This window comes from Pteropus medius, unplaced genomic scaffold (assembly GCF_902729225.1).
Source record: "Pteropus medius unplaced genomic scaffold, Ma_sr-lr_union100, whole genome shotgun sequence".
Lineage (NCBI taxonomy): Eukaryota > Metazoa > Chordata > Mammalia > Chiroptera > Pteropodidae > Pteropus > Pteropus medius.
This window is the reverse complement of record NW_024349227.1, coordinates 2,145,848-2,158,995: the sequence shown is the minus strand read 5'-3', so window position 1 is coordinate 2,158,995 and position 13,148 is coordinate 2,145,848. Positions and strand designations below refer to the sequence as shown.

Here is a 13,148-nt window from a genome sequence, read left to right as displayed (position 1 = left end):
CCTTTTAATAAGCAGGATCAACATAATTTATTAGTAGGTGGAATAACCTTTATTTCTAGCAGGGACCCATTTATTGTAGAAATTTCTTCAACCATCTGTACCTTAGCACATTTAAACACCCGTGGTTGCCATTGGTATGTCTGGTGCATTGGGAGAAGAGGTAGAGGAGAGTAAGAAAGTAGGAAAAGAATAAAGTGCAGCAAAAAAGATTGCCTGATGAGAAGGAAAGAAAAGAACTTTATACAGTAACAACAAACTTATGTTAGTAACTGCCTTGAATGTCATTTAGATGTATGACACAAGGTCTTTTACTTGGAATAGGTGGGGACTTAATGTGTTTTGGATTCGCAGTACGTTTAGATATAGATAGCTTACCGCCAAAAGAGCCCGTTGATCCAGAAGGGACATATGCATATATTTATTTGAACAATGTAGAGTTTAACATTTTTAGTGGTTATTACCTATCAAACACAAATTATTGAGGACTGTCCCAAAATATGTGGTGCCAGTGAGACTGCCTTGACAACGTTTTGATTGCCTTGTGTCATGGTCTGTACTGCCTTGCTTCTGTCTTAAGGGTTGGGCCACTAGGTCATCACCATTTGCAGCCCAGTGGATCAAGCCATTATCAGATGCCATGTACTAGAGCAAGTCATTGTTTAGTTATTACAGTGGTAAGAATGTTTAAAATGAAAATAAATGACCATTTAGAAATCCTTTTAGAACAATGTCATTGTTTAGATGCTTTCAGAGTTTGGATTTCTTGATAAATGATTGTCTTCTTCTAGTGTCATTACTTGCTAATGAAGGCTAAACAGGGAATGAGATTTGGGCTCTGCAACTGAGACAGGGATTTGATTTCTGATTCTTATTGGGAATAGGAATTTCTTTTTACTTATCTTATGAAAAGATTGTAAGTATTATAAAGAGAGAATTTATTTTTAAGGGTTGTGTACATAGTTATCATCCTTTTCATTTGACTTCTGTAGATGAAGACTTAATAGAAAATTTAACCCAAGATGAGACATCTAGGCTGGACCTCGGGCTTGAGGAGTGGGATGTAGCCGGCCTGCCTTGGTGGTTTTTAGGAAACTTGAGAAACAATTATACTCCTAGAAGTAATGGCTCAACTGATTTACAGACAAATCGGGTAAATTTCACTTTTGAAGAGGAACTTTTTTTTTTTAAGAGTAGCAGTCTTGTTTACTCTTGACCACACATTGCATTCTCTAAGATTTCTCATACAGTGCTATGACTTTAAGTGCCATCTGTATGCATATGATGCCCAAATTTGTATCTTCAGACCTCTCCCCTAAATGCCCAACTTCCATATCCTGCTGCCTACTCAACACCTCTTCTTAGATGATCTGACATGTAACATGTGCAAAACGGACCTCTCTTTTTTTTTCTTTTACCGAACGTTCCTATCCAGCCTTTTTCACAAGTCTGCCCTCTACCCAGTTATTCCAGCCAAATATCAAGGGATATGATTGATTTCTTTCTCTGTCATATGCCACACTCAGGTTTTCAGCAGATTATTTGATATCCAAAACATCCGAAGTCTAACCAGTCACTTTTTATTATTTCCACTGTCATACCCTAAATCAAGTCATCATCATTCTGCTCCTTTATCTTATTTTATATTCTGCATTGCACTTCTCACTTCGTAAAATGATTATCATGTTTTATGCATGTATTTATTGACTCTATCCCCACTGAAATATAAGTCCAGGGCTTTTGTATTATTGACCGCTCTACTCTATTGCCTAGTACCTAAAACAGTATCTAACACATAATAGGCATTCAGTGAGTATTTGTTCAGTAAACGAATGGACATATAATGGCAAAATAATAAGTTGTTTCTTAAGAATGTTATAGAACAGTGTGTCATAAAATGTCCATAGTTGAATGCAGAAAGAATTCAGAAAGAGGATAAAGTTTGAGCTACCATCAGTATTTCTCACATTTCTTCCATAAACATTATTGATCATTAAAGGAAAGAATATGTCACAATTAATAGAATGTTTCCTAGGTTCTCAAAATGTCATGTGTGGAAAGGAATGAATATAGAGAGTGGATTCTATTTATTCGAGCAACTGTGAGTCTTTAGTTTTTAAGCTCTTCAAGAGTATTGTTTCTCAGCTGTTATACCTGGTTTACTGTTAAAATAGAAAATTCCTCACCAGGCACCCTTATATTCATCCATTAGCTTTTACATAATAGGTGCCAAGTAGCTGTCTGTTGAATGAATAGATGTCAATTAGAGAAAGGCTAGGTGTTTTTTGGAGATTTGTGAGGATATTGAGTTTTGGGTTAATTTATGTTCATTCATCTCGTGATAAGCCTCTGATTACAAAAACTCATGTTTGTTTTTTTCTGTTAGGATATAGGTACTGCCATTGTTTCAGATACAACAGATGATGTGTGGTTTTTGAATGAGTCAGTATCAGAGCATTTTGGTGTTGGAATAAAAATTGAAGCTGCTGATACTGAGCAAACAAGTGAAGAAGTAGGGAAAGTGAGAGACAAAATGGTATGTCGTGGAAATATTTCACATTGATTGTATTTATGTGTGCATAGTATAATCTCTTCACATCTGGTGACTTGACCTATACTATACCTCCTTGTACAACAAATGATTCACATAATCTCCTCTCCCCTTTCCTTTTTTAATCTTTTCCTGTATCTAATTTAAAGGTGCACAGTAAGTTAACAAATGCTGCCTTAAAAATAGGATAGGACTTCACAAGTAAAACTCCTTCTTTGTTAGAAGCAATAAGCTACCCTTTTCCTCCTTGCCTAGTCTAATTGTAGAGTTTTTTTCTTCTGGAAAACTTGCTTTGCTAACAAGGCAAAGTTCTTAATGGCCACAATAGCCTGTAGGAAAAAAAAAATCCTTATTGCTTGGACATCTCAATAGCTTTCATAATCATTTTAAACCTAAATAGAAATAGATGAGTTCTTTCTACATATTACAGAGTTTAAATATGGAGAAAGAGGAAGTTAGAACTCACAGTACACATGGTGCGAGCATACCAAGAGGAAGAGTTATGCAAGCAAGTGCTCAAGTCTCAAAAGAAATTGGGCACCAGATCCAGCGCCTGACATGGACAAGATTCTCAGTAAATAGTCACTGAATAAATATAGCAAAAAACACCTAAATTGAGTTACCCCTTCAATGTAAAGGATTTTCGAAGGAATTTGGGTTCCTAGAGGATATTTTGGTACATTTGTGGTAGGCAGATAGATGCTTGGGTGCTTCTAGTTATATGGGCAGCATTAGAAGGGAATGCAAGGCTGGAATGAAAACAAAGGTGACATTTGGAAACTTCTATAGAGATGGGGCTTAAAATACTTGAACTTTTGTGAGAAGTTGCTATATATAGGGTCATAGTTGTATTATAAGTTACTGTGTCAGAAAACTAGTGTTTTAATTTTTAGAATTTTAAATTCTAAATTTAAAAATTTACAGGACACTTCCCACATTTCTTTTTGTTTCCTGGTCCATGGGCATGCTGTTATAGGATAGCCAGAGCATAACATAACAAATTGTACTTTTGAATATGAATTAAAAATTTTAAATACTTTGTTTTCATTCTTAACACCTAAGTTCTTTATTTTATACAGTGCTTTTATAATGCCTACCTAGATTCCCAAGACAAATTTCCACATTTAATTTTTTTTTTTTTTAAACTCTGATAATGTTTATTTTCTTAAAAGTCATAAATTTGGGTACCCTCTCCCTTCTGAATGCCGAAGACATTCAGTAACTCTCATGCTAGAATCATGTTTTTGGTCTCGTATGTAAATGATCTCCCTTTTAAATGGTAGTGATGCAGGGAGAATGTGAGATTTTGTCTTTTCTGCTCTTAGGTAATAACCTCATGTGAAATAGGTAAACCTTCCTAATGAGATGTCTTTGCTGTCACAGGTGATTGAAGCAGGAAAAAATGATGACCTTGAGGACTCGAAGTCCATATGTGATGATACTGATGTAGAGGTTGCCTCTGAGGTATGAATCTTTAGTAAAAAGCTGTTCTGTACCACCCACGCCTTCAGATGTCAGTGTGCCAGCAGTTCACTTGAAGTGAAGAATGCCATTTCCCTTATTTTTATCTACCTTTCCTGGGTGTTAAGAGATGTCGGTTTCTTTATGTTTTGTTAGAGGTTTTTACTGGAGTTTGAGAAGGAGATGAGCTGATCTACTTCTCTTCCTACCTTGAAAAAGGACAGCGGAAATGCCTCCCTGAGTACCTTTCCCCCACTAGCTGAACTCTCTTGACATGATGCAGTGGGTACACAGTTATTCAGAATAGTCCCGCACTACTTTTCCTACTAAACAACTCTCTAACGTCCAAGAGATCTGTAAGCTATCTAAAATTCTTTGTCAAGTATAAAAATATTATCAGTACTTTCTTAAAAAGAAACAAAATGGCTTAATTTCCACACAGGTTTATATTAACAGAGGGCTAATAAATGAAGAATTAGTATTAAAGCTGTTAGGTAATAGGTATGGATTTGTCACCAGTTAACAACTCAGGTTGTCAGTTGTGTTCCTTGGTTTTCTATTTTCATGCTAATTCCCTGTTTTCCTTTTAGTACTTCCCTCAGCTAACTCACTGGGAGAAAAAGGGTAGTGGGGGAAGGAGAAGGAGAGGATGTTACATTTTGCTCCTTGGGGATAGAAAAATTTTAGATTTTTTTTTTTCTTTTGATTGTCTCTGGTGTTGATCCTCCACCCACACTCCCACCCCATCACTGTTGACCATTATGGTAATTCATTGCAAATTATCTGTCTGCATAGCGAAGTAATAAGTGGAATATATTGGTTCATTAAGTAAATGTTCTTGACCATAATACAAATAGCAGAGATCAGTGTTGCCATCTTCATCAGATTTCTTTGGCTACTTGGGCCTAGAAACCCTATTAAGCAAATAGACTGTATTTTATCAAATCAAAGATGCCATTGAATTTAATAACCCTTATTATTTTATGTACTACTAGAAAAGAAAAAGCAATGCCAATTAGACCATGACACACCATTAATTATGAATTCCACATCTTTATGAAGTTCATTTGAGTATTTGTATAGCATTTCAGATGAGATCTAAGGATCTGCAATTGGCAAGAATACTTTGAAGCTTTCTGGAGAACATCCCAGTTTAACAAATGGTTGTGTCCCTGCCTCTTAGTCTAGGCAATTGAGTTATAACTTCTAAACTTCAAGTACTTGGCCTCCATTCTGCAAGTAATCAAGTAAGCCTGTGTCAAATCATTGATCCTGTCAAAGCCAGGCAATTATCCACATTAAATACTCTCGACTTGTTCCAGGTAGCTATCTTTGAACTAAGCAAGGCATATAAAATTTATTGAGCTCTAGTGTCTCCTAATTTGAATATGGAGAAGTAGGAAAAAAATCACTTGGCATTCAAGGACAAGAACATTCATTTTTCAGAGGGTGTGATCTAGACATACAATTAGCTACTTATGATCCCTGAGAGCAGTGAGAGAGCATGAGTAAATTTAGTAGTTTTCAAATCTTATAATTGTAGGTTTTTTTGCCAAATTTTTTAACTTTTCTTAAATTGATAGGAAAGAATGACAGAGTACTATCTCTCCTTCATTCTTTAGCCTCCTGCTCAATGAGTTGTACAAAGAGAAAATGACCTAAAAAGAAGGCAGTGTGAAAAACAAAACAATGTAAATTCCACTGAGACTAGATAGCTTTCTTTAATATAGCTATATTAAATTTTGGCTTAAAATGGCAATTGTATCATTGTAAAACAAGAATTCTTAAGAGTTTCTTACAGATAGCTGTAGAATTTGTTTTAATTCTAGGCTAGACCACTCGTGTGTAATGTCTAGACTCTCACTAGCTTAGTGAGATAATGAGAATTTGCCCTACCCTCCCTTTTTCTCAGCATCATGTTCCCCACTGAAAATTAATTGACTGCACTTGTTTTTATAGGATGAGTGGCAGTGTACTGAGTGCAAGAAATTTAACTCTCCAAGCAAGAGGTACTGTTTTCGATGCTGGGCCTTGAGGAAGGATTGGTATTCAGATTGTTCTAAGTTAACCCATTCTCTCTCCACGTCTGATATCACTGCCATACCCGAAGAGAAAGAAAAGGAAGGAATCGATGTCCCTGATTGCCGAAGAACCATATCAGCTCCAGTTGTTAGACCTAAAGATGTATATGGAAAGGAAGAAAACCCCAGACTTTTTGATCCCTGCAACTCGGTGGAATTCTTGGATTTGGCTCACAGTTCTGAAAGCCAAGAGACCATATCAAGCATGGGGGAACAATCAGCTAACATTTTAAACCAGAGAACAGTTATGGGAAACATGGAGGATTGCCGTAATCTCTTGAAGCCATGCAGTCTATGTGAGAAAAGACCACGAGATGGGAACATTATTCATGGGAGGACAAGCCATCTTGTCGCTTGTTTTCACTGTGCCAGAAGATTAAAGAAAGCTGGGGCCTCGTGCCCTATCTGCAAGAAAGAGATTCAGTTGGTTATTAGGGTTTTCATAGCATAGCTAAATCAGTGAATTGCAGAAATAGTAACAGTGCCAGGTCACTTTTCAAAACTTCTTTATCGAGCATATCCACTAGTGCAGTCATTGTATCTGTTCATTTATTTATATAAACATCTTGTGTCCCAGGACATTTTTGCTTCTAAACTTATGTGGAAATTGAGAATGAATTCTTTAGAACTAGATTATTAATTTGGGGACTCCATTAACATGAAAAGATACGTTAATCACTTCATTCTCCCTTCAGAGATGAGGATCTGGCGGGGAGCAACTACTAGTATAAACAAAAATAATGATCATTCATTCACTTTCCAAATTATTTGAAGATTAATCATTTCTTTAGTTAATTTTATTTCCTGTTAGGGAATGTTCTTTTTTTTATTTTTAATTCAATTACAGTTGATATTCAGTGTTAGTTTCAGGTGTACAGCATAGTGGTTAGACATTTATATAACTTACAAAGTGATCTCCCAGTAAGTCCTGACACCATACATACTTACTACAGTATTATTGACTATATCCCTTATGCCATACTTTATTTCCTGTTAGGGACTATTCTTAGGCATCAAAGCCAAGGTGGCTATTACAAAAGTTTAAAGTTAGCAAAGTTTAAGTAGTTATGTAGTGTCGTAGATCGCTTTTTGTTGCAATCAGGCCACATTGTACAGAGAAGCCAAAAGTCTTGAGAAAGGAGATTGCTTCCACGTATGCCTAGAATAATGGTATCAAACAATTTTGCTAAACCCTTAAGAGAATTTTGAGAGTACATATGCTCTTTTGCACATTTTAAAAATTAAATATAGTTAGCAAGTAATGAAGTGCTTCCGTCTGATGAATTGTAGACATCTGAGTAAGCACCCAAAGCAAGCTATAGAAGAATGTTTCTGTCACCTCAGAATATTCCCTTGTGCCCGTTTCCAAGTTAGTCCCTCCAACTATTTCGTGGCTCTGACCCTAGATGGTTTACTTTTTGCACACATTTAATTTGACATCTAACATTTTAAAACATTTAAGTACTTATAGAGGATATACTATCCAATATATATATATATGTACTTTAAAGATACTTTTATCAAAGCCTTGGAGCTGCAGATTTAGCTGATTAAATTTATTGAAAATGTCCTATCATATAAACTGGCAAAAGCCTGTCCTAATAAAAGTAATCGGCCAAATCATACTTCACTTTTCAATCAAAAAATGTTTTTTATTTTTAATTCGAATAAATGTGTTAACAGTCTTCTCAATTACAGTTCTAAGATAGAAAGATAAGACACAGAATTTTTTAGGCGAGGCAACCCTTGGTTGACCTCACAGATTGCAAGCACCTTGTCAGCTTACAATCCCTTATTTTTTATTTATTTTTTATTTTTATTTTTACACCTACAAGGGCACAGAATTTTTAACCAAAGCTCCCTGCCTTTCTCTGTCCGTATTGTCTTTTGAGAGTTCTTTATTTTTTGTTTTGTTTTGTTTGGGGTTTTTTGGGGTTCTGGTTTGAGGCTTCTATGGATATTGTATTTTTGCTTTTTTTTTTTACATCGTGAATCAGTGCCCCATAGTAAGAGTCTAGATGTATGAGAGGTAGCCTTTCTTTTGAAATAGGGAGTATGGCAGTTGTGAAAAGGAAAGTAATTGAAGAGAAATGTTAGGTCTGAACAGGCTTTATCAGAGCACATAAATCTTTGAACAATACATATGGAAATTGAAGATCTTTAAATTGACTTCCTTACAGATATCCCCATCCACTTTTCCCATGGAAAACTTGATGTAAGCCCAGGGATATAAATATGTCATTTTGAAGAGCAGTGCCCTAGAATTAACAAGTTTACGGATCTTAAAAATCACCTGCATTGCTTATTAAAAAAAAGCCCAACTCACCCCCACCTCAGCTTTGTTGCTCCCCCTGCACTCACACGCTTTGATCCCTGAGATCTGGTCCAGGGAATTCCATTTCAATAAGTGTTAAGTGAGCCACAGACCATGCTTTCAGAAGCTTTGCCCTTGAAGGAAGAGTTTTTCCAGGTACTAAAAGCGCAAGATCCCTTTTATTAACTTATTTAATTTCTAAGGTTAAGTTTTATTAAGGTTACAGAATTTTAGAATGTACTCGTGCTCAGCCCCTTTTATTTTGCACGTGAGGCTGAAAGGTTAAATGACTGCTAAAAGTCACAGCTGGTGATAGAGCTAATACTAGAGTCTAAACCATACTTTAAACCATGCTTCTCATTATTTATTAAATGTTTAAATGGTGGTGCTCGTTGAATTGGAACAACTAATAATAACCTTAAAATATTAGAGAATATGACGTGGCAACTAGTGGCTTTTAACACTTTCTCCCAAAAGGCAAAGTAAATGTCAGAATTATATAATCAGATAAAGTACTTCTCCCACTGAAAGGACAAGCAAAGGTGGCAGAAGAACCTGAAGCATTTCCTCCTATATTGTTTCTTCTTGGAGAATGCAGCTCAAATCTCTGGCTTTCCTGGAAATAAGGGACAAGGGTTTTTTTCCCCGATAAGTAGAACCAGTTTTTTGAGTTCAGTGTTTTGTTAGGCTATCATAGATACTTTAAAACAGGAAGTTACTTACTTTCTTCCCTATTTTTCCTTCAGTAGTCCTCTCTTCATCTTAGCTTGACAGCCCTCAGTTTTGTTTTTGCCAGTCAAGTGCTTCTGCAAGTGATAACTTAAAGGAGAAGTACAGAGAGTTGGGCATCTCCACTAGTATCCTGTGATTCCTCTTATATAAGGTTGTAGTTTTTTTAAAAAAATAATAAGAAAAAATCTTAAAATTTTATTTGTTTGTGGATAACGATACTAATTTTGGTACATCTTTTCCTAGCACAGACTTATGCTACTCAGCTTTCCTCCTTTTCCCCTTCGCCTATCTGTGTTTTTTTACTGTTTCCACTAGCACTAAGTACTTTAATTAGAAGATCCTAAGCTGTGTGTTTGAGATGAAATATGATACACCTACACTTGGGTTTACTGTACATCTATCAAGAACCTTTTGAATGACTGAAAATGTTACAGAGAATGAATTACCTGCAGGAAGGGGTAGTTAATATTTCTTGGTAGATTATCTGAAGTCCAAGATGCTACTGCTCTTGCAGATGGTTTTCTTTCATCCAGGATCCTTATTTAATGTCTTCTGGAAGCATGGCACAGAAAGAAGAATTCCTCATTTTGGGGGAGGGAGGATAGAAATGGTCCCAGGATCCTAAAAAGAGCTAAATAGTGCTATCAGAGCAATTCTTTACCTGCAGGAAACTTTAAACTGTCTTCTTGATGTGTTTTAGATTTTAGGTTTTGTTCTTTTTTCAGTGTTACTACGGTACAGATATATTTTACTTCTACTAAAGCAAGGCATGATTTGTGTGTGAAGTCCTCATAGTTTACTACTGTAAGATAAATTCTTGACTTCCAAACACTACCATTTATCTTTTAGTTGTACTTTGGGCGACCATTCTCTGGAGACAGGGCCCCTTTACTCGTTCTTCAGCATCCTGCCTGATTTTGTTTCCATCTTTCCTCTTTCACTCTCAAATATCTTTATTTGGATGTTAATTTATATGATCTTCCCAGTAGGTCATGCTTAAGTTGAAATCTTGATTGTGAAGAAAGGATCTGTTAAAGTAGGTGTCAGTGGAGTATTGTTTCTGCTGTATCACATTTGTGACTAATGAAATCATTCCACATTAGCATTGAATTTCTTATTTTAGTTATCATTTAAATTAATATTTGTGATGATGTTATCCTGGACAAAAAGTTTAGAGCAGAAATGACAGATCCATAGAAAAACAGATTTCTAGATTATAGCTAAAAATGCCCCCTGTCTTTTAATATTAACTTACTCTGCTTCCACTGTCATTATAATATTTAGTGTGCTTTTGTGTTTGATACTTAAGTCAGACTATAAAAATCTTACACCAAGCCTTTAAACTGATACAACCATTTCTCCACAGTCCACTTATAGACTATCACGTGTTTCCAGTCCTAGGCTTGAGCAATGGATCAGCATCCAGCCAGACCAGCCTCCAAACTGCCATCAACTTCTCGAATATAAGACTGAATCACTGCCAGGCATTTGAAATATGCAGTTGTGTTTTAATAATAATTTATGTGTATTTAGATGTACATAATGCTTTGTCAACCATCATTTGTAAGAACTTATTTTTAAGGGTCAGAACTATTTGTAGCTTTTTTTTTTAAATGCCAATTCAATGCAATGTTGGCTCCTTTGAAAAGTCATTAAAGAGATATTGGCGAATGTTAGATCTTGGGTTATACAATGCTATATTACCTCTTGTTTCTCTTTGGAGGGAGGAAACCTGTTAACCAGTTATTTGGTTCTTTTCCCCACTGAGTTATGTGAACTTTAAAAAGTGTATGACTTTAGATACTGTGAATCTCATATTCTGTTTAGCTAAGTATCTGCTTAAATTGTTCAGACCCATGATCTAAAGAACTCATTTTCATGGTTCTGCCATTCATGAGTGTACATGTGGGCACACACTATCAAAACTAATAATGCTTTTGCTAAAAAATGGATATAGACTAGCTGTGTTTGAATCTGCATTTCAAAGATAAATCTTCACACACTCTCCTGTGCCAAAAGGAAGAAGTACACTGTTTACAAACGTCTGGAATTTTGCACTGCCATAGGGTATGCGGAAGTTACTTTGCTAGAATTTCCCAGATTTATGATTAGTGGGAGTTGCTGTTTAGCATATGAGGAGCAGTATTGAGGACCCTAAAGCGAAACTGGAAATGAGGAATGTCTGAGGTGGTGGTGGTTCAGGTGGCTCCCCAGGCTTAGTTTGGGAACAGTTTTTCCAGATTGTTTTGAGATGTTCTTTCTGTTGACCACTTTCCTTTTTTGCCATTGCTCTATTCTTCCTTTATAGGAGCTACCAGATCTCTCTTCTCCTTTGGGAGAATGTCTCACAGTATTTTGAGATCTTTGATGTAGTGAATATGCAGTCCCAACTAATGCTGTTATTGGTGAATGTGGCATTGTTCAAGAAAATACTATAATACACCTACACTTGGCTTTACTGTATCTCTATCAAGAGCCTTTCGAATGACTGAAAATGTTATAGAGAAATTATCTGTAGAAAGAGGTAGTCGGTATTTCTTGGTAGCTTATCTGAAATCGAAGATGCTGCTTCTGCAGATGATTTTCCTTCATCCAGGATCCTTAAGTCTTTTGGGAGAGTAGAACGGGGTAGAATGTAGAATGGGTCAAGGATCCTGGAAAGGGACAAATAGTGCTATTTGAGCAATTCCTTTCTAAGAACAGTTGTTGGAATTTGGCAAATGCTTTACTGAAAATTGAAATTCTAACACTGAAAGTTTATCAGTATCTAATTTCTTATCCAAAGGTGTTGCTTTTTTTTTTTTAAGCAGTAAGTACTTTTGTCAGACAGTTCCCTTTCCTCCCTTACTACTGCTCTTTTTTCCTCAGAGTTCAAAGTTATCCACTCTTGGATATTGCTTTTATACCAAAGGACTTCTCCTGTGTATGGTGTCTTTAAATAAAATTCCTCTTTTTTAACCAGTTGTGAGAGATGTTTCTGTTGCAGAGTGAGGACATGGATTCTAACAATAAGGAAGGGAAGCTGTGACATCAAGCTACTGATGTCACAGCAGCTTGTAATTGAAGCTTCTTTCGTGTGTATCATGGAGGAACAGGGCAATTAGCTCCCCTATCTCAGCACTAAGAAATTGAGGTCAGCTTTCCCTCTTCCTACAGGAGGATTTTTTCCCCCTATAGTTGGCAGCGTTTTTCATTTTCTTTTTAATAAAAATCAGAATGTCTCCTACTTTGCTTTTCTTTCTTCCTTTTAAAAGTAATAGTGTTTTCAAGTGGGAGTGAAATGTTTCTGGCCCCCTTGGCACTTGGCAAGGTGGGGAGGAGTCTTAAGCAGCCTGTGAATGGGACTCTCCTTAGTTTACAGCTGGGCACCGTTAAGCGCCTCTCAGAGAGGAGTCAGATTATTCCACCATCTTGAGTGCCTGTCTTGACCTTACACTTCAGTTTTTCTCATTTGTAAAACGAGTACACATTACTACCCTTCGTACCTCAGTTTGTTGTGGGAATTAAATATGGGGGAGCAACTTAACCTGTAATGGCCTTGAATAAGATATTAGAAGTTATGCTCTTGGTAGACCAAGCTTGGGGGTTTTCATAAAGTGTAAAGAAAATGGCAATTTAAAATAAGTGAATAGTGGCCAGCTCACTAAATGAAGAAAGGAGACATTTTTCGTGTGTTCTTGCCTAGTCCCCATAAGCACCACTGTTAATGGCCTTGTGTCTTTTTGGTGTTTGCACTATCTAATGCTTTCGATACCTATTGATTCTGTTGTGTTTTTTTTGTGTATTAAATATTTTTCATTTTGCCATTTTGTGGTGTCATTATTGGGGAAATATGTAATTTTGTTTGTATACAGCAAAATCTCATTTTCTGTTTTTATATTTAACCTTTGGTCTCATTTGGGGGTGAAGAGAATAGCTTTTGCCATGGAAGTTACTGTACTCAAAATCAATAGCAGCTTTTGATATTTTCCCTCAGTTACCTGTAGAGTAATTATATTTCATTTTTAGGTTC

The 13,148-nt window shown here is 36.1% G+C and overlaps 1 protein-coding gene across 11 annotated transcripts in view; it reads left to right on the top strand.

Annotated features, from left to right (window-relative positions):
* The window catches only part of MDM4 (MDM4 regulator of p53), a 33,423-nt gene extending 20,481 nt beyond the window's left edge, over positions 1 to 12,942 (top strand). For 4 of the 11 annotated variants that reach the window (XM_039881801.1, XM_039881803.1, XM_039881805.1 and 1 more), the window contains exons 8-11: positions 990 to 1,150; positions 2,384 to 2,533; positions 3,932 to 4,012; positions 5,969 to 9,337. In XM_039881801.1, the coding sequence (XP_039737735.1) occupies positions 990 to 1,150; positions 2,384 to 2,533; positions 3,932 to 4,012; positions 5,969 to 6,541 (965 nt within the window). In that variant the 3' untranslated portion in view covers positions 6,542 to 9,337. Of the gene's footprint in view, positions 1 to 989; positions 1,151 to 2,383; positions 2,534 to 3,931; positions 4,013 to 5,968; positions 9,338 to 10,502 lie in introns of those variants that run through there. The other 7 variants (XM_039881806.1, XR_005657114.1, XM_039881807.1 and 4 more) reach the window with 7 other exon arrangements.
* Positions 12,943 to 13,148: the final 206 nt, after the last annotated feature.